Below are 22,696 nucleotides of genomic sequence, written 5' to 3'. Positions count from 1 at the left end.
GGAAAAAGATATTGCTACTAAGACACTAAAAAAACAAAAACCATTAGACATTATGAGTGCAATTAAAGTTGCACGTAAATCAATTCATCAGTCAATGGGTTCTAAGAAAAATGTTAAAGTACCTCGTGTAATTCATGTACCCAAAATTGGAGGTTTTCTACCAATCGTGCCGATCCTGACAGCCCTCAGCGCTCTTGGTAGTTTAGCAAGTGGTAGTGCAGCAAGTGCAAAAACAATTAACAATGCGAGAATGGCTAAGGAAGATATGGAGGAGAAAAAACGTCACAATAGGAAAATTGAAAGTGTTGCTGTAGGAGAAGGATTATATCTCAAGCCCTATAGAAAGGGTTATGGTTTCTTTCTTAAGCCCTATAGTAAGGGGAAAGGAATTAAGAAGCGATAAATTTCTCTGCTACCCAATAGACCACTATCAAATATCGACATTATACTTTTTGCTAAGAAATATATCCCACATTTTAGAGGGGTGTTTATGAGAGATCTACTCCCAGAAGCACCAAAAAGTAGTCAAGCACCAAAAAGTTGGTCAATTTCCTCACGAAATTTCATTTTGTTAATTTTATTTTCTTGTAGGTCTTTACACATCTAGTCTCAACTTTAAAATGATGTATAACAATTATTTTATTGTTTTGGAGCTACTTTTAAGAAATGTCAAAATAATGTATGCATTGGTTAGAGCACAACCCCCCCCCCCCCCCCCCCTAAGGTGTGTTTCACAATAGGGAAACCGGTTTCCTTTAAACCTGTTTAATGACGGACAGCCCATTTCCTCGATATCAATGAGCTGACGACTCCCAAAAAACTTCTGTAGAAATCGTTTCTTTTCCACACCTTAACAAATAATTTGTTTTCCGCTTGTAATTGTCCTTAGATACTTTCGAGTTTGTGGAAAACTGTTCTCTACATCGTTCCAAAAAATTTTGTGATGTGTATTGGTTAACCAAATTGCAGTCTTTCGAGATTTTGTATTTAGCAAAGTAAAATCATATGGTGGTTCTATTAAAATATTATTATTCAAGTTTGGATCTTTTTCGAATACAATTCCAATTTCCTTTAGAATAAAATTATTATTATTATCAAAGAAACCTTGAACATCAATCGAAACAGTATCTTTCAACATTTTTTCTAATGTTAAACGACTCGTTGTCCGTTTAATGGGTTATAATCAACTAAACGGTCATGTATGAGGAGACAGTAAGCTTGGGTATTTTCATGACTTGGTGTCTTCAGTTCTATTGAAATTCTCACATCAATAGGACCAGTTTTCACTGATTCGTTTTGATATGAAAGATCAACCACCATTTGGGGTCAAAAATGGTTGTGATTCACGATTATAGTAACTAGATTAAAATCTTGTATACATTTCATATAGGTGACTACACTGATTCTTACTAAAATCAACATTCAGATTATCATATGGATATGACTCAGAATTCAAGTGAACTTTCAAGTTTGATAAGTTATTTGTGATAAGTTCTCCATTTAGTGTAAATCCAATTATGGCAAATCTTGGTATTTCGCGGTTAGCCGACAATTTCACATTCCAGCTGTGTTGACTTCCATACCCCAACTTGGGGTTAACATATGAATCCCAACTCCGGAATGCGATTGGTAGGTTTACACCACTTTTAATAATATCGTACATCTTAATTTTTGCAAAATCGCTCGGAGTTACATGGGGAATTTTCCAGGTTATATTCGTCATTTCCAACTTAAAAGTTTGTTCATTTCTGGTTTGTTCAAACACATCACCAAGATTCTTAGTTAGCATCAACACTAGTTCATGTTTACAATTTAACAAAACTTTTTTATAATCCTCAGCAAATCCCAATAAATTTTTTAATGGTACTGAAAAGTTAAAGGGTGGTCCCGTAGGTATTTCGTCCCCACTGCTTTATCCGGAATTTAATAGATTTTGACTTTGAAGATTATCCAGAGATATATAATTTTTTAGGGTTGTAGTCATACCGACAAATCGTGTTTTATCAATCTCACATCCATTTATTTCGTACTTAATTTCATCCAAAAAGTAAGCCATACAATTATTTTAAAAAAAGTGGAAACATTATCAGTTGTAGGTCCATTCGGTGAATCTTTTCTAATAATTCCTTAAGGTAACTTTCGTGAGGAAGCACGTACAAGTCTTGATTTTGAATAGTAATTCGAATTTTATCGTTTGGTTTAAATGTTTCATTATACGATGAATAAGTATGAAACTCTTTCTTCGAAATACTCTCATCTGAGTAAACCTTTTCTCGAGCATATAAAATTTCGTTCGTTGTTTTCCTTTCCACCTTTTATATTGTACTTGAAGCTTTAAGCCTAACGACTTTAAAAATAGTTTATTTTTCAAAGTAAGTGAGCTTCTTTTTACTGTTGATCCTCTTTCTATAGCTTTACAACTAGTAACGCTTGGCTGAGGACTTAAGCTACGTCTTTTATTATAAATAAACATTCTATTAACCGAATGTGCATGCGAATCGAAACGTTTTCACCACGTAAATTCACCAAATCACCGTTTTGATCAACTATGCGTATAGATAGCGTGCTTATTTCGTCACAGTTGATTGGTAAATAAATTAGGTTATGTGGTGTCACTGTCATTTTATACCCAGGCGGAACATTAATGCCAAACTCGTGTAATGTATGATTCGGTGTATTATCTACATATGAACCGCTGATTATATTACATTCCAAACGAATTGTATTAATTTTTAATATGTTCACGGTCTGATCTGATCGATAGGTTTTTGTAGGATGTGGTTCTAGTACTTTTTGATGGAAACCAAACAGCTGTCCAACCGATCTTTCCTTATTAAAGTAAACTGACTCTCGCATGGTAGTTATTTCAACTTGAAGTGTATTATTATTACTTTGAATTTATAATGCATTTTCAAGGGTATAGTCTTTTAGTTTATTGTAAATAAATCGGTGATATCATTCAATTCATATGATCTAGTTGGAATTGTAATAACCTTGTCACCGATGTGGAAGAGGTTATTTTTATACCCGATACTCGTAGAGTAAAAGGGTATACTAGATTCGTCGGAAAGTATGTAACAGGCAGAAGGAAGCGTTTCCGACCCCATAAAGTATATATATTCTTGATCAGGATCACTAGCCGAGTCGATCTAGCCATGTCCGTCTGTCCGTCTGTCCGGATGAATGCTGAGATCTCGGAAACTATGGGAGCTAGGCTATTGAGATTTGTCGTGCAGATTCCTGAGCTTCCTACGCAGCGCAAGTTTGTTTCAGTAGACTGCCACGCCCACTCTAACGCCCACAAACCGCCCAAAACTGTGGCTCCTACAGTTTTCATGCTAGATAGAAAATTTTAACTGAAATGTAATGTTCTCATCAATACCTATCGATTGACCCAAAAAAAGTTTGCCACGCCCACTTTAACGCCCACAAACCGCAAAACCCTGTGACGCCCACAATTTTCATGCTAGATAAAAATTTTTAACTGAAATGTATTGGTCTCGTCAATACCTATCGATTGATCCAAAAAAAAATTTGCCACGCCCACCATAAACAGCCCACAAACTTCAAAACATCGTAAATATAAATGTGGATATCTCGGAAACTATCAAAGATAGAGAATTTGGATTTCAGATTTAGATTCCGTAGCCTTATACGCAGCGCAAGTTTGTTACGCGAATATGCCACGCCCACAAACCGCGAAAACCTGACGCCCACAATTTGTATGTATTGGTCTCGTCAATACCTACCGATTGGTCCAAAATAAATTTGCCACGCCCACTCTAACGTCCATAACGCTTAAATCTGTATACCGCCGGTAGGTGGCGCATTTTAATCTCGCTTAAATCTGTATACCGGCGGTAGGTGGCGCATTTTAATCTCGCTTTGCTGCTTGCATATCTCCATTTAGCTGAGTAACGGGTATCTGATAGTCGAGGTACTCGACTATAGCGTTCTCCCTTGTATTGTTATTATACCCGTTACTCGTAGAGTAAAAGGGTATACTAGATTCGTCGGAAAGTATGTAACAGGCAGAAGGAAGCGCTTCCGAACCCGTAAAGTATATATATTCTTGATCAGGATCACTAGCCGAGTCGATCTAGCCATGTCCGTCTGTCTGTCTGTCCGGATGAACGCTGAGATCTCGGAAACTATGGGAGCTAGGCTATTGAGATTTGGCGTGCAGATTCCTGAGCTTCTTACGCAGCGCAAGTTTGTTTCAGTAGAGTGCCACGCCCACTCTAACGCCCACAAACCGCCCAAAACTGTGGCTCCTACTGTTTTGATGCTAGAATAAAAATGTTAACTAAAATGTAATGTTCTCATCAATACCTATCGATTGACCCAAAAAAAAGTTTCCCACGCCCACCCTAACGCCCATAAACAGCCCACAAACTTCAAAACATCGTAAATATAAATGTGGATATCTCGGAAACTATCAAAGATAGAGAATTTGGATTTCAGATTTAGATTCCGTAGCCTTATACGCAGCGCAAGTTTGTTACGCGAATATGCCACGCCCACAAACCGCGAAAACCTGACGCCCACAATTTGTATGTATTGGTCTCGTCAATACCTACCGATTGGTCCAAAATAAATTTGCCACGCCCACTCTAACGTCCATAACGCTTAAATCTGTATACCGCCGGTAGGTGGCGCATTTTAATCTCGCTTTGCTACTTGAATATCTCTATTTAGCTGAGTAACGGGTATCTGATAGTCGAGGTACTCGACTATAGCGTTCTTCCTTGTTTCATTAATATTTGGAGTCGAATTATACATATTAAAATCGATAAGAGCGCACTCATATCGACATATTGCAGTCTTTTGATAAACTGTGGGATTGTAAGTATCTAACCAAGCTTTATATTGAAATTACTCCTTAAATCATAATAAATTGATCAAATCCTTTTCTGTATCTTCCGTTGTCCATTTCGTTATCCTTGCTAATTAATAGGAATCCGTGCTTGACCTCCCAACATTTTTGACAAATTTTCACAAATGTTTCATCGAATATCATAATGGAATTGTTTTTAGCTTCACTGGGGTCTAGTACACCCACATTATGGGAGAATGTATGAAATCCCATTCCTTTAATCGGTTTGATTAATTTCTCCAAGTACTCATGTTTAGGTTGATATAAACTTTTTGAAAATATATAAACATTTTCGAATTTTAATCCATTAGGACTCTCTATTACACTTAACATAATATTAGTTTTACCACAGTTCGAAGGCCCAACAATTAGAGCCCTTGTTGTGTTCGGTAAGAGAGCACTATGTCGTGGCGGTAGATTTTTCTTGTTTTCATCGTTAATATTTCTAACTAAAATTTTTTGTTTTTGACTTATTAAACGCATCTTTTAACGTAATGTACCTCATTCAATGAGAAATCTTTGATGATTAAACATCAATAAAATGGGGAAACGTTTTTATAATCGCATCAGTCGTATTTTTAATTGTAAACACGGTGGTGGTCTTGTCTATTTAATACATTAATACGTTTGAAGCCCATAGTTACAGAAACGGTTGGAACGTGGTGATCAAGGAATAAACCCTTTGGATGAAGCTTGCAAAGAGCACTATATTGCATATTCTCAAAACAAGGCATTGAGTGAACGACATAGGGCAGACTCCATATTAATTGACAGATAGCAGTCTTGGTGACATTATACATTTTGCTAAGAAATATATCCCACATTTTAGAGGGGTGTTTATGAGAGATCTACTCCCAGATGCACCAAAAAGTAGGGAGTGTGGTATAGTAAACCTAGATAATTCACGATCAAGTGGTACACATTGGGTTGCATATAATAAAAATAAAAATAATATACATTATTTCGATAGTTTTGGAAATCTTCAGCCACCTAGAGAAGTTGTGAAATACTTGGGACATAAAATACAATACAACTACGATAGAGTTCAAGACTTTGATACATACAACTGTGGACACCTGTGCCTCGCTTTTCTACTTTCTTTGGTAGAAGATGTGAAGTCAAAACCGGTATATTTAAATGGTTAATGTACATTTGGGGGGGTACGCCTGCACGCGTTCAAATTCACAGTCTAAGTTTTTACTTCACATAAAATGTTATCTAGACAAGAATTTTTTATCATTCTTAACAAAAAACTACAACAGCTCAAAACAGCTGGTGACCAGCTTATAACAACTAGTAAACAACTAGTTAACAGCTACTAAACAGATAATAACCATCTAATAACAGCTATTAACCAGCTAAAACAAGTAGTAAGCAACTACGAAACAAGTACTGAACAACTGCTAAACAGGTAGTAAACATCAAAACATAGCTAAATACAACGTGGAACAACTGTACCAAGTCCAAAAACCTGAACAACCATCATGAATCAGAAAAACCAGATGAACATTGTAGTTAAAGAGTTCAATAAATTTAATAAAAAGACACTGCTATCGAAGACAAGGATGCCTGAAAATGTAAGATTCCCGATCCTCAAGGCGGAGCGCCAAACAACAAAGGTTGGAGAATCTATTGCTCTCGAGTTGGAGGAGCACATTCTGTACATGCCGGAAAGGTTCACCTCTCTTCAAGATGATATCATCAATGAAATGGTTGATGGAAAATTTAATATTTATACAAGTAATGAAAGTTTGTATTTAGAAATAAGTCAGTAATCTTTAAAAAGATTGAGATTTTAAGACTATATCAATAAATACACCTTTTTAAATATAATGAAGAAAATGTATCGAATCTTTTTTTTATTCGAAAATGATATATAAATATTACAGATTTTGGCGTTCCCTAAACCGTATTTGTTTAGTAACTGAGGAGTGACTACAAGAATTTCGGAAATTTTAAATCTTTCATTTATAAAGTTTGTAAAATATACTACAATGAATATTTTGTCACAGTTAACCAAAGCTAGGTTTGCTTTGAAGCGAAAATTCAATGATCTCAAACAAGTCAAAAATCATACAAATTTACAATTGGAGGAAACTTTTAAACCTATTACTGAACCCTTACATGAACTTGTTAAGGAAAATAAAAAACAAAAGATTTCTAATGTTAAAGATAGTATAAAAGTAAAGCGTGAAATAAAGGAAATTAAAAAATACGATGATGATGAGAGAGAGCTTGACGATTTCTACATTACAACTAATGAGAAAGATCTGCAGTCTAACCGAAACATAACTCCACCAAGGACTTTCGATGATAGTGATTCCTATAATCAATTCTTTTCACAAACGAATATAGAGGAAGATATAGAAGATGAGAAAAAGGAGACGGAAAAGAGTGAAGAAGAAGGGACAACACCTTTACCAATGTATACAGGAGAGGCCGATATGAGTATGGTTGCAGAGCTAGAAGATAATAACACTAGTTATAATTATGATTTTAATATCAGTAATTTGACCAGAGGAAATGTGTTGGATAAGGGCTATAATCTAAAAAAGCGCAAACAATTCATTAACTTTGGAAGATATAGAATTGAAAATGAAAGATAATAAAATAACAATTTCTAGTGGAATGAGTTGTGGTCTGTACTCCCTAATTTTTCTTAGTAAACCTGAAAATTATGATGATCAAGACTTGAAAATGTATAAAAAAATTATTTTAGAAACGAATATAAATAGAGTATTTAAACCTAATAACAGAATCAAGGGTACACGAGCATACAAATATAGCCATATTATTAAGAAGTTGATAGACAAAGATTTCAGTCCTTCAACGTCTACTCCACTTCGCTCAAAAACAGGTTTTGGTTACATGACTCTTCAGAAATCAAATCCAAACTATGTATATTGGAATGATGTAAATTAATTAGTCGAAGGATTGGAAATTTGAGTAGCATCAAAAGGAGCGGGTAACACCAGCCACAATAACGAAATTTTTTCAATATTAGAGGAATTTCGTGAAGAAAGGATTATATATTAATGGGTATAAATAGGAAGGACAAATATGTTTTACATTTATAAACATCATGTCTGTCGACAAGTTTGGACATTTTTCTGTTGATAAGGAACGATAAGAAAATTTGATGAGGACGGTAACTTAAATGCTCAAAATAAACGTATCAAAAACGCATCTAAGCCTCTAGACAACAATGATCTAGCAACGAAGCAATATACTGATGAGATCCCCGGAAAGTTGGGAGAAGATTTAAGAAAAATGATAACTCAAAATGTTAATCGTTGACTCACAAAAATTTCAAGCTTAGAAAATAAAATTGAATTGAATAATAAGAGGGCAGACAGCGCTGACCAAATTTTTGCCAAAATTCTAGAAAAGATTAAAACCATTGAGGACTATATATTTAAATATGTAACAAAACCGATATCATTACCGAAAAAAACCACAATTGAGTTAGAAGGTGTCGCTTTTCAGCCTATTAGAAGAATATGATTAGGCGAGAAATCGTAAATGAGTTGCACGGACCATCTCGAAAAAACTTTCAACGAAGACGAGTGATTACAAGGGGTATAAACGATCTGTGGCAAGCAGATTTGGTTGAAATGGGAGCCTTTTCAAAATCTAATGATGGGTACCGATACTTGTTGACTGTTATAGACACATTTTCGAAATATGCTTGGGGTGAGGCATTAAAATCAAAAAATGCAAAAGATGTTTCCCAAGCCATGGAGAGAATATTTAAATCGGGTCATGGAACACCAAGAAACCTGCAAACTGATGATGGCACTGAATTCTTTAATTCTAAATTTAAGGTATTAATGAAAAGTTATAGGATAAATCATTATTCAACCTTCAATAGTTGAACGTTTCAATAGAACTCTTAAAGAATTAATGCGGCGTGAGTTTAGTTTCAATGGAAAATATAAGTGGAAAGATATGTATAAGCAATTAATTAATAAATATAATAATAGAGAGCATAGAACAATAAAAATGAGTCCAAGTAAAGTCAATTCTTCCAATGAAAAACAAATATTACAAACATCGTATAATCACCTGAAAATATTTGTTGCAAGTAAATTCCGTAAGGGGGACCACGTTCGTATCAGTAAATATAAACATGTCTTTGAGAAAGGGTATACACCAAACTATACAACAGAAATCTTTAAAATTAGAAAGGTGAAGAACACATACCCCAAAAACATACTTACTTGAAGATTTAGATGGTAGCCCGATTCAGGGCGGATTCTATAAAGAACAACTCAAAAAAACACGATTTCCCCACACATACCTAGTTGAAAAAGTTGTAAGGCGAAAAGGAAATAAAGTTTTGGTTAAAAAGCTCGGGTTTTCAAAGACTAGCTGGATAAACAAGGAAGACAATTTGTAGTATAATGAATGATTTAATTAATTAATTTTTATTTGTATATAAATTTTTATTTATATATTTTTTTATCTTATATTAAGTTTAGTATTAATATTTTTGTACAATATTTTAAACTAAAATTAAATATAATTAAAATACTTTTAACAAACTCAAAATCATTTTCATTTATATTTTTCAAAGTCTCGATCATAATAAAACATCTCCAATTCAACTGATTTATAAAATAGTTCTTTTTCAATATGTTCCTTTTGAAATTTAAGGCTATCTAATGATTCTCCATCGTTCACATAATTATTTTGTATCATCTCTCTAAGCAAAATGAATTTGATTCTAGCCATTCAACATTTTCTAAAATATCTTTTTCAATTAATCTCTGATGTCTTATTGATGTCGTACCATGGTCTTCATTACTTAACTCTAAAAATTGTGTTTCATTAACATTACGTTTTCTTTTGTTATCTTTGCCACAAAGAATTTTTATACCCGTTACTCGTAGAGTAAAAGGGTATACTAGATTCGTCGGAAAGTATGTAACAGGCAGAAGGAAGCGTTTCCGACCCCATAAAGTATATATATTCTTGATCAGGATCACTAGCCGAGTCGATCTAGCCATGTCCGTCTGTCCGTCTGTCTGTCCGGATGAACGCTGAGATCTCGGAAACTATGAGAGCTAGGCTATTGAGATTTGGCGTACAGATTCCTGATCTTCTTACGCAGCGCAAGTTTGTTTCAGTAGACTGCCACGCCCACTCTAACGCCCACAAACCGCCCAAAACTGTAACACCTACAGTTTTGATGCTAGATAGAAAATTTTAACTGAAATGTTCTCATCAATACCTATCGATAGACCTAAAAAAAGTTTGCCACGCCCACTTAGACGCCCACAAACCGCGAAAACCTGTGACGCCCACAATTTGCATGCTAGATAAAAAATTGTAACTGAAATGTATTGGTGTCTTCAATACCTACCGATTGATCCAAAAATAAATTTGCCACGCCCACTCTAACGCCCATAACGCTTAAATCTGTCTACCGCCGGTAGGTGGCGCCTTTTAATCTCGCTTTGCTGCTTGCATATCTCCATTTCCCTTTGAGTAATGGGTATCTGATAGTCGAGGTACTCGACTATAGCGTTCTTCCTTGTTTTATTTACATTAACTGTAGTTATTTGATGTGCTTTTGATCTAAATATTGTTCTATCACCGTATAGTGAGGCCCCAGTTAATAGTCTTCAATTGTAAGATTTCGTGAACTCACTCCATTTGCTTTTGTTGGAAATAAAGGCCTTCTTCCGTTTCCTTAATTAATTTAGTACGCGATTTTAGTTTTTAGTTCAAAGTTTTTCTGTTTAATAGACGCTTCTTTTATACCACAACTTGTCCGTTCTAAAGCCAAAGTCAAAGAGAGAGAAGACAAGCCACTTTCAGTGTGACCAGCCCTTCGGTGTTGAACAATCTTTTGCGTATAGAAAAATACGAAGATGGTATTTTTTCCACACACCTCCTCAAAAGATATGTTGAACAATTTAAAATTAAATTTGTATTACAATAATATTCTTATTTGGACAGTTGTGTTTTCTGGGAACAATAATAATGATCCATATTCATCTAGAAATAGTTTTGTTTAGATCAAATCAAAATAGTTCTAGGATTAAGGGAAACCCAGTAAAACCTTAATAAAATCATTCGTTAATAACAAAAAAATTCAAAATTCTTAGCTTCTAGCTAATAAATACACTAAAATTCATAATTTTAGTTAAATTAACTTATCAGTTTATCTTTTCAATAGTTTTTTTTTTTTTTTTTTTTTTTGGCTTATAGTGTATAGTATAGAGTTTTAGTTCTTAAGACCCATCTCGTTTCTTAGTGTCAAGAATCTTGCAGCGGGCAACGGCTTCGTGAGGACATCAGCAACCTGGTGTTCTGTGGGAATATACTCTAAGATAATTAATTTATTTTCAATTTGCTCTCTTGAGAAATGGTACTTTATATCAATGTGTTTGGATCGTTTGTGGCATGTAGGATTATTAGCTATGCTTATGCAACCTTGGTTATCTTCTAATATTTTGATTGGTTTATTTAATTCCAATTTTATACTAGAGACTAACGATTTTAACCATAAAGCTTCCCTTACTGCTTCAAATAAAGCCTTCAGTCGAAGAAGCAGCCACTGAATTTTGCTTCCTCTTATTCCAGCAGATCACATTAGAGTCAAACATTTTATATATAAAACCTGTTGTACTCTTTCTGTCAGATTCACTTCCTGCCCAGTCAGAGTCAACATACCCAATAATTGTGTCGCTAGAATTTTCATTTTTGATAAAAGTTAATTTCAGATCCACAGTACCCTTTAAATATCTCAAGACTCTTTTTAAACTTTGCCATAATTCTGAATTGTTTTTGTTTGTATATCTACTAAGTATACTTATTGCTGTACTTAGATCAGGACGCGTACATAACATTAGATACATCAAACACCCAATCAGATTTCGGCACGGCGCATTACATTCTTCGTATGAGTTTAAAGCTTCATAATTTAGCTTGGTTGGAAGTGGTGTACTGACTGCATGACATTCGTCCATATTAAATTTTTTTTAAATACTGTTAATGTATGCTGATTGACTAAGATATAAATAACCATCTTTTCTTTCTACTTTTATTCCAATAAAGTGTCTGATTTCACATAAATCTGTCATCCTGAATTTACTCATTAGGAATGTTTTAAGATTTTTCATTGTGTCAATGCTCTTTGTTGCAATTACAAGATCATCTACGTATAAAAGCACATAGATATTTTTTAAGATATCCCCTTGGTCTAGTAGATAGATACATCTATCCACTGCCGAATTAATAAAACCGATGCTCTTTAAAACATTTTCAAATGTTTCGAACCAACATCGTGCCGCTTGTTTTAGCCCATAAATATACTTGTTCAATTTACAGACTTTACCATCCTCATATGGTAAGTCCTCCGGAATCTTCATAAAGATTTCCTCTTTCAAAATACCATTTAGGAATGCCGTCTTAACATCCATATGGTGAACTTTTAAATTAAATTGGTTTGCCATGGATAAAATGAATCGAAAACTAGATATTCCTGCAACTGGAGCTAAAGTCTCATCATTATCTAAAAGATACTCTTGAGTAAATCCCGAGCTACCAATCTGGCCTTATATTTGAATTGCTTGCCATGCTCATTAGTTTTTATAGAAAACACCCACTTGCAATCAACAATATTTTCATGTAGAGGCTGATCAACTAAGGTCCAAGTTTTATTATATAAATGCGAATCTAATTGATCTTTTACGGCTTCTTTCCACTTAATTCTGTCTGTTCTATTTTTAATATCATTGTAGCTATTTGGGATATCATCACAAAAGACGTGAGCATTCATTAAGCAATTGTTTAAGAACCGATAAGACGTTTTTGGCATGTCTTTTAATCTTTCACTTCTTCTGACTTCAATTTCATCTACTTTTAATTGCATACTAGGCAATTCTTCACCAATGATTGGATCGGCATTTTCACAAGTTGTTGTCTCACTAGGCTGTTTATCTGACTTAAAAAGATCAGATTTTCCATCCGTACTCTCATTCGGGATATTCGACTCATCTGCTCCTGAATTCATTTCAGTCGACAATTGTAGATTGTTCATACTATCATTCTGAATACTTTCTACCAGTTCCATACTTTCATTCTGAAACTCTGAGTCATTTGCCACAGTTCTAGTATTCTCCATATTCATTTCATCAACAACTACGTCTCTAGCTACCAAAAACCTCTTTGAATTTATGTCCCACAACTTATAGCCATTCTGTTCGTAGCCAACCACTATACATTTGAATGATTTGTCATAAAATTTTCTTTTCCGCATTTTATCATGCACATATACGGTAGAACCAAATATCTTTAAATATTTCAATTTAGGTTTTCTGTTGTGCCACATTTCAAATGGAGTTTTCATATCCTGAAACGCTCTACTTGGAGTTCTATTAACTAAATATGTTGCCGTTAAAACGGCTCCAAAAACTTTTATTTAATTTAGATCCACTAATCATTGCTCTAGCCTTTTCAGTTATGAATCTGATCATACGTTCAGAGACTCCATTTAATTGCGGTGTATGTGGAACCGTCAAATGGTAACTTATGCCTTTTTCACTACAATAAGTCTTCATCTCATTTGACAAATATTCTCTGCCATTATCGATGTATAGATTCACAACCTTTAAATTGAAATGAGCTTCACTCTTTGCGATGAAGTCCTTGAAGAAATTAAATACCTCAGATTTATAGGTCATCAAATAAGTTACACAGTAATGTGTATACTGATCGACAAAGATTACATAATAGTTTCTTCCATCAATACTAGAAGGAGTTATCGGACCACAAACATCTGAATGAATTAGAAATAAAGGCCTCTTAATATATTCTTTATTCTTAATTTTCTCAAATGGAAGTCTAGCTTGCTTACCACTTATGCAAGCTTCGCATAATTCATTATTAAATTTAATATCTTTTACAAGTTCTACATCTTCAAACATATTATTTCGCACAATTTCTAAAAACTTTGCCTTGCTAATATGTCCTAATCTTTCATGCCACAAATTATAGTTTTGATTTCTATTTGGGTAAGTTGAATAAGCTTTATGGTTTATTTTAAAATTCACGATCGATACATTGCTTTTACACGTACCTTCAAAAATATCTTGTCCGTTCATGGAAATTCTTACTCCCGTTGAATTGAATTCAACTGTTAAGCCTGCAGCCTGCATCTTCGAGACGGACAGTAAATTTTGTGGTACATCTTTGCAGAACAGGACATTTTCCTGTGTAATGCTCGTATTAAGATTGCTTCGGAGTTGGACTGTCCCCTTTGCAGAAGCATATATGTATGCAACTTGCTTTGCAATTGCAATCTCATTTGGCGTGTCCAGTGTAGAATAGGTTGAGAACAGAGTTATGTTGTTTATCATGTGGTCCGAAGCTCCCGAATCCAATATGAAGGATATATCACCGTCACCTGTACAGTTCCTGCCCTGCCTTAACATAAACGCAAATGATCTGCCTGTTTCTACATTTGGAACTTGGGCATGTTTTTCTTTATCTTTGTTTTCTAAGCCCCTTTTGAAAATAAAGCAATCTTTCTTAAAGTGACCCTTCTTTCCACAATGATGACATTTCAAATTGGACTTAAAGTTCGTAGAGGGTTTTGCCTTAAACTTGGTTTTCAGATGCAATGCCTTTTGTTCGTTGTTACTTAGAGATGTAGCTTGAAGAACTTTATTAGACGTGTCCTTACTTAAATTCTTTATCTTAATTTCGTGGTCAAGTAAGAGGTTTTTTACAAAAGAAAGGGTAACATGTTCGGTAGATAAGGTTTCTATGGCGGTCACAACCCCATCATAAAACGAAGGTAGTGTTAAAAGAAGGTGAGCTACTTTGTCCACCTCCTCAATTTTCGCTCCCGATGCCATTAATTCGCAGATTAATTCATCAAATTTATTGAAATGAATAATGAGAGGTGTGTCGCCATTTAGTTTGAATGTCAATAATTGCTTACGCACAGAAAGTTGCGTTGCCAAACTTTTTCGCTCATAGATCGAATCTAATTTTTCAAAAATCTCTTTTGCAGTCGAATTATTATCGGCAAATGAAAGAAAGAAGTCGCTTAGAAATTCTATTATAATGCTTTTTGCTGATCTTTCTGCCTTTGTCCATTTCTCATCTATTTCTTGGGGGTTTTCTTTTTCGATTACAAATAAAACATCATTTTCAGCTAAAAGAGACTTCACACGAAATTTCCACACTGAATATTTTTCACCACGAAAAGGTGAAATATTCTTAAACTTATTCTCCTTATTCATATTTATTCTTGCTCTAATTTCAATGTAACTATCGTATATTCGAGAAGAAGAAAAGAGAGAAGAAAAAGGAATCAATGTTAAGCAAATACTGTACCAAGTGCCTACATGTACACACACACACATACATATAAGTAAACGTGAGATCCACTTAGCCAATATGGTGAAATAGAAAAAAAAACGAGGCCTCACATACACATACATAAGTACATGCATTCACTCATACTTGCAACTTCTACATGTATGCACTTGGTTGGCTGTAAAATTTTTTCGCAAGAAAAGGAACAAAATATTTTATACAAACTTTTATTTTATTAAAATACTTTTTACCGTTTGTGTTTTTATAACTTTGTTACCGTTCTGGATGTTTCGCTTGTTGAAACGTGCTTCCTCCTGTTTTCAATGTGCTCATACACACACGGGTTCTCAGAAATTCAGAAATTCTCAGAAATTTGCATTTTATTTAATTGTTATTTTAATTAGAGTTTAGCGAAACACTGGGCCCATAACCTGTTGGAAATAAAGGCCTTCTCCCGTTTCCTTAATTAATTTAGTACGCGATTTTAGTTTTTAGTTCAAAGTTTTTCTGTTTAATAGACGCTTTTTTTATACCACAACTTGTCCGTTCTAAAGCCAAAGTCAAAGAGAGAGAAGTCAAGCCACTTTCAGTGTGACCAGCCCTTCGGTGTCGAACAATCTTTTGCGTATAGAAAAATACGAAGATGGTATTTTTTCCACAGCTTTAATATGTGAAGATTAAACTTGATCTATTTTATAAGAATAAACCTTTGAGCACAGGCATACAAATTCTGTCATGAGTTTACCGTTAAGCTCATCTTTAAAAAATCCTAAACATTTTTTGTTAACTCTTTTGAAGTTATATAGATTAATTCTTTCATCTGAATAGTCCGATGTATGAAATTTTGCTTCAGGATCATTACGAATATCTTAATAAAAATCTTCAGTTTTTATTGTTTAGATAAGTGAATCAGTATCCATATAATTTAAGAGTAACTTTTCCTGAAACTTTGGCTTCATATATTGATAATGAAAATCATACATTTTCCATTTCGATAAGTCTAATACTGCATGTCGACGGTCGAACATTGTAATCGATAGGTAGACTAAGTATTGTAAGAGAAATCTAGTATTTGTTAATTTATCCGATCTCGTATGGAGTTCTTGGCCCTTGAAGTGCGGGCCTACTAATATCGGTTTAATGGATGCCGCCATAAATTGTGCTTCTCATTGTCTTGTGAATCGTAGGAGGGCACACTGCGGTAAGATTAAGTTAGTTTGAAATGTATGAGGCTGATTTGAATTGTTAACAGAATAAAACGACTGCCACGAGCGCCACCAGGCGCACGCCGCCCTTAAAGTTCACCCTCTCTTCGGACCTACGCGTGTGGGGTAGTCGTTAACAAGGCAACTCCATATGATGCAAGACAACTCCTTTTATTCGCAGTCCTAGGGAGACTGTGAGGGCAACTTGCGCTGGAGGACGGCTTGACGACCAGCTAGAGAGTTGCCAGGAGCAATTCCCGTACCAGTAGAGGAGTCGCAGGCAGCGACATAGACGGGCGCAGACAGCGCCGAACACTGGGTACGGACGGAGTCGCAGTCAGCGACAGGGAGACGCAGGCCGCGTCAGTTAAGGAGACCGCAGACAGCGGTCAGGAGGCGCAAGGAGCGCCAAGCACGGGGTCCGCAGACAGCGGGCCAGAAGACGCAAGGAGCGTCAAGCATCGCCTGCCGCAGCCAGCGGCGGGAAGGCACAGGTGCCGCCATTTTGGAGAGCGCTGAGGCAGCGCCGTATTTGGACCTGTTAGGATGCAGCATTCCCCGAAGAGGAGCTCGCGGCTGAGAGGAGGGGAAGCCACCCCTACAGCAACGCGAGCGGATCAGCAGCCAGTGAGTAGTGGAGCAGAAAACCGGCCGCGAGTGAACATAACCTCGGCGGCGGCCATTTCTAGCCCAGCCACTACGGTGACTACAGTAGCGTCCCAACCGAGGAGTACTGCTGTCACAGCTGCGGGATCAGAGCCAGAGCGGGAGACGAACCAGTCCCTCACGTCGGACCTTTTGAAAAGGATTGCGGCGTTGGAGGAGGAGGTAAAGCAGGTTAAAGCCCTGAACAGTGTGAGCACTGCAAATTGCGCGCCAATCGCAGTTGGCCCAAGCGCAGATGGCGCCAACAGTGGAGCGTCGGGGCGGCCGCCATCTTGGAGCGGATCGCCATTAGCCACATCTAACGGTGAGGCCTCAACTAACGGGGTCGGGCCGGTCCCACATAGCGGTGTCGGTGCGAGCAGTGCGGCCTGCACGCTGCCGCCATCTTGGAGTGGACCGCCATTGCTAACGACTAGCAATCATTTTGTGGAGCCACTGTGTGCTACAAGTGTTGCGCAGACAGCGCATGGATTCGTGCTACCGGGCGGGAGCACCCACAACGTGGCAACAGCATCGCCATTTGTTGGGTCCTACGCCCCGATAACGCCGAATGAATCCCAAAGAGTGTACGGGCCAAGGAAACTTCCGGTCCTGCCTGTATTTGGAGGGCAGCCCGAGGAGTGGCCGATCTTTAACTGTGCGTTTGTGGAGACGACCCAAGCATACAACTGCACAGACTTGGAGAACAACCAGAGGTTGTTGAAGGCGCTGAAGGATGAAGCACGAGAGACAGTGAAGTCGCTGCTGATTCACCCTGGGAACGTCAGCGCCGTGATGGAGCAGCTGCGCTTTAGGTTCGGCCGACCGGAGCAGCTTATACGCAGCCAGCTGAACAGCGTGCGAGAGGTGCCGCCGATTTCGGAGCAGCACCTGGCGAGGATCGTTCCCTTCGCAACCCGAGTGAGTAACCTAACGGCCTTCTTGCAGTCAGCGAAGGCGGAGCAGCACCTGCGGAACCCAACGCTAATGGAGGAGCTTGTGGCAAAGCTTCCTACGAGCAAGCGAGTAGACTGGGCCAGGCACGCTGCATCGATCGAGCCCTTTCCCACTGTGGCGCACTTCAGCGTGTGGCTGCAGGAGTACGCAAACGTCGTGTGTACGGTTTTGGACGTCGAGGGAAAGGAGCCGAGGCGTCGAGTTCTACATGCGAGCGTCGACCAGAACGGATGCGATCAACAGGATGATCGGCATGGAGGTTGTCCAATTTGTGGAGGGCAACATGCTGCGACGAGCTGCAGGGAGTTCATTGGAGCTTCGCCACCGGGTAGGTGGGGCATGGTGAGGAGGCACCGGCTCTGCTTCACATGCTTACGGAGTGGACATACGACCAGAACCTGCGATGTACATGGCGAGTGCCAGATCAACGGATGCCGCAGATTGCATCACCGTCTGCTACATGGCGCGGACGAGGAGCGAAGATGGCCGGCGCAGCGAGGTGGCTTCAGGAGCCACAATGGAGGAAACCAGCAGTCAGCAGCCTGGGATAAGGGCCTGGAGATAAGGGCCCCGCAGCCAGCGGAGGCGCCCGTGCAGAGGAACTTAAACTGCGTTGACGCCGAGGGAGGCCGACTTTTGTTCCGTATACTGCCAGTAACGCTGTACGGAGCTGGTCGCCAGGTGGATACATACGCGCTCTTGGATGAAGGATCCTCCGTCACGATGATCGATGACGAGCTACGGAGGGATCTGGGAGTGCGAGGCGTGCATCGACAGCTGAATATACAATGGTTTGGAGGAAGGGCCAGCAGAGAGCCCAGCAACGTGGTGAGCCTAGAGATAAGTGGAGCTGGGAAGTCCACTCGCCACGTTTTGAGGAACGTGTACTCCGTTTCGAGCCTGAGTCTGCCAATGCAGACGTTAGGTCGACGAGATGTCCAGGGCGTGCATAAGGATGCGCGTCTGCCGATGAAGCCCTACATCAACGTGGTGCCTAAGTTGCTCATCGGACTGGACCATGGACATTTGGGATTGCCACTTAGGACGAGGCGGTTTGCCAGAGAGGGACCGTATGCGGCCGCAACCGAGCTTGGATGGGTTGTGTTTGGGCCAGTAAGTGGGCAATCGACTACGCCGTCACCGAGGTCCTACCTTCTAGCCGTGTCAATGGATGATACGATGGAAAAGATGGTGGAGAACTACTTCGATATGGAAAGCTTTGGTGTGAAGCTCGCGCCACAGGTCGCAGGCAGCGATGACGCGCGGGCACAAAGGATCCTCGAAGATACCACGGTGAAAGTGGGGCGTCGCTACCAGACGGGATTACTCTGGAAGGACGACTACGCTGTGCTGCCACGGAGCTATGAGATGGCGCACAGACGGCTGATCAATGTGGAGAAGAAGTTGAAGCGCAACGGGCAGTTGGCGCTGGAATACGATCGTATCATCAAGGATTACGTATCCAAAGGATATGCGAGGAAGCTGCAGCAGGATGAGGTCGCGGTGACGAGCGACCGGCTATGGTATTTGCCACATTTTGGTGTCGAAAACCCGAACAAGCCCGGTAAGGTCCGGCTTGTGTTCGATGCTGCAGCCAAGGTCTGAGGAACCTCGCTAAATTCGGCGCTGGACAAGGGGCCTCAGCATTACAAGCCCTTGCCAGCCGTGCTCTTCCACTTCAGGGAAAAAGCAGTCGGAGTCTGCGGTGACATCAAGGAGATGTTCCACCAAGTGCTGATCCGACCCGAGGATCGATGTTCCCAACGATTCCTTTGGAGAGATGGCAACGACGATCGAGACCCGGATGTGTACGAGATGAACGTAATGACCTTTGGAGCAGCCTGCTCGCCGAGCGCTGCGCATTACGTAAAGACGGTGAATGCCCTGAAGTTTCGGGATTCGGACCCGAGGGCAGTCAAGGCCATCATCGACTACCACTACGTCGATGACTATGTGGACAGTTTCGCTACAGAGAGCGAAGCTATAAGTGTATCTACCCGAGTGAAGGAGATACATGCGGAGGCTGGATTCGTGGAAGCGGCGTTGGGACCACCCGGACAAGTCAAGAGCGTCGGATGGGGTGAGGCTGAGCAGAAGATCCTTGGAATGCGCTGGCAGGTAGCCACGGACGACTTCAGATTCAAGGTGGAGTATCACCGAGTGCCAAGTAGCGTTCTAAGTGGAGATCGAGTCCCTACAAAGAGGGAGTATTTGAGCCTGCTGATGTCAACGTTCGACCCATTGGGATTCCTGTGCTGCCTGATGATTACAGCGAAGCTGTTGTTGAGAGAGATCTGGAGGCAGAAGATCCAGTGGGACGAACCACTACCGGAGGAGATAGGCAGAGCCTTTGCGGTCTGGCGCAGGGAGATGGACGCCGTGGGACAGTTCCGATGCCCTCGTCACTATTTCGGGCATGGAGCAGTTCGGACCGTCGAGTTGCACGTGTTCGTGGATGCAAGTCAATCTGCATTCGCGGCGGTGGCCTATTGGAGGGTCACGTACGAGGATGACAACGTGATGGTTAGTTAAGTGTGCGCAAAGACGAAGTGCGCACCGATGAGAACGATGTCGATCCCAAGGTTGGAGCTGCAGGCAGCGGTTCTTGGAACCAGACTGATGAACACTGTCCAGGAGGAGCACAGTGTGGACATCAGCGAGAAGGTGTTGTGGACGGACTCAAAAACGGTGCTGAGATGGATCGGCAGCACCCACCGCCGGTACAAGCAGTTTGTTGGCAACCGAGTGGCGGAGATTTTGGAGTCGTCGAAGGTTTCCCAGTGGAGGTGGGTACCTACAGCCGACAACGCAGCGGATGATGCGACGCGGTCGCAGAATAAGGCGGACCTTAGCCCGGAATCACGTTGGCTAAGTGGACCCGCATTTTTGAGGCAGCCAGCAAGCGGCTGGCCGGCGCCTGAGGAGGGAACTAAGCGTGTTCCAGATGCGCCTGAGGAGGGAACTAAGCGTGTTCCAGATGCGCCTGATGAAGAGGAGATGCCCGGTGAGTTTGCATTGGTGGCCGCGGATGAATTTGCCATTCAGTTCCAGAGATTCTCGAGCTTCAGTCGCCTGGTGAGGACCACAGCATGGGTCTTGAGGTTTGCGCGTTGGTGTCGCAAGCAGAGAAGCAAGATCGAGGAGTACGGACTCACTGCATCGGAGTGTGAGGCCGCGGAGAACCTGTTAGTCAGACAGGCCCAGTTGGAGTCGTTCCCCGACGAGATGAGGTCGGCGGAATGCGGAAAGAACGTCGCCAGCTCGAGTGAGATTCGAGGTCTGGCGCCTTACGTGGATGAACACGGAGTTCTGCGAGTTTATGGCAGAGTTGATGCCGCGCTGTGCATGCCGTACAGTGCGAGGAGGCCCGTAATACTGTCACACAGGCACAGTCTTACGGATTTGATTGTGAGGCACTTTCATGCCCAGATGAAGCATCAAAACGTGGATGCGACGATTGCTCAGATTCGGACGAGATTCTGGGTCACGAAGATGAGACGAGTGCTGAAGGAAGTAATCTCGTCGTGCAACGAGTGCAAGTTGCAGCGAACGCGGCCGATGCCGCCGATAATGGGACCCCTACCAGAGGATCGACTGGAAGCGGGAGGATGGCCATTCAAGTACACCGGATTGGACTACTTTGGGCCACTGCTGGTGACTGTATCCCGTCACAGAGAGAAGCGTTGGGTCGCCTTGTTCACATGCAAATTAAGTTTCTCACTAGTGAATTGATTAAAAAAATTTATTTTTATTTTTAACAATCACTTATTCACTATTACAATTTAACAATAGGTCGAACTTATTTAATTCACTGCTCTTGTATCTATTCTCGAATTATTGTTCTGCTCGATTCGGATCTCAAAAACGGACTGCCTGCTCTCTAGTTCAATGATCAATAATCAAACCTCGGCTTAAGAGATTTTATCCCCAAAAATTGATAAAGAGAATGACTCAAGAGGGTCGGAAAATAGGATGATGCAATTTGCCAATTAAATTCGAAGTCCAATCTTGGCCGGAAATTGGTGTTTACATTAGCGGAGTTTAGGGACCGCTTTGGGGATCTTTTTGTTTAAGTTAGCGGACTCGGGACTCGCTTTGGGGATCTTTTGTTTACGTTAGCGGACTCAGGGCTCGCTTGGGTCTCCGATTGTTTACAATATCGGTTTGGATGTTTACAGCATCCGTTTGATTCGGACTGCGTGAAATTGATCTGGGTGGGAATGATTTGGAGGCCTGCTTGGCAGAAATAGCTGACCACGGATTTATCTCGGGTCTGTCAGAGTTCTTTGGAAATTAGCTCTCGGCTCAAAGTTGTTTATAAATTGGGTAAGAGCCCCTAAATAATGTGTCATATAACTCCCCCCATTCTAAATTGAATCGTCCCGATTCATTGGAACTGTTGGGTATATTGAATGTAATTGATTGGTTAATTCGACAATGATATTTTCTTCTAGGGTATTTTCATTGTCGGGTGTATTATTTATCTGAATATCGGAAATATTGCTTTCTGGTTCGATTTCTATACGAATTTGCCATGGTTTGAATATTAAAAATTTTCTGAATTTGATTATAATCATAATAATTAAATATATTAATGCTAATATGATTAATATTAACGTAACTGGTATTTGAGTTTGTTTAATTTGAATAAATGGATTTAGTACGTTAATATTATCAA

The 22,696-nt window shown here is 39.7% G+C and overlaps 2 protein-coding genes and 1 long non-coding RNA gene across 3 annotated transcripts; all 3 read left to right on the top strand.

Annotated features, from left to right (window-relative positions):
- Positions 1-16,227: 16,227 nt before the first annotated feature.
- On the top strand, positions 16,228-16,510 carry LOC139353539 (uncharacterized). The gene is made up of 2 exons (XR_011604849.1): positions 16,228-16,412; positions 16,464-16,510. It is a non-coding gene; the product is annotated as an uncharacterized lncRNA (long non-coding RNA).
- A 452-nt stretch (positions 16,511-16,962) lies between these two features.
- On the top strand, positions 16,963-20,550 carry LOC139353734 (uncharacterized). The gene is made up of 2 exons (XM_070998057.1): positions 16,963-19,582; positions 19,682-20,550. The coding sequence occupies exons 1-2, from the start codon at positions 16,963-16,965 to the stop codon at positions 20,548-20,550; spliced, it is 3,489 nt and encodes a 1,162-aa protein (XP_070854158.1).
- A 36-nt stretch (positions 20,551-20,586) lies between these two features.
- LOC139353733 (uncharacterized) lies at positions 20,587-21,750 on the top strand. The gene has a single exon (XM_070998056.1). The coding sequence runs from the start codon at positions 20,587-20,589 to the stop codon at positions 21,748-21,750; it is 1,164 nt and encodes a 387-aa protein (XP_070854157.1).
- The last annotated feature ends 946 nt before the right edge of the window (positions 21,751-22,696 follow it).

Source organism: Drosophila suzukii, chromosome Y, assembly GCF_043229965.1.
Source record: "Drosophila suzukii chromosome Y, CBGP_Dsuzu_IsoJpt1.0, whole genome shotgun sequence".
NCBI classification, from domain to species: domain Eukaryota; kingdom Metazoa; phylum Arthropoda; class Insecta; order Diptera; family Drosophilidae; genus Drosophila; species Drosophila suzukii.
This window is presented reverse-complemented; position numbering and strand designations above follow the sequence as displayed.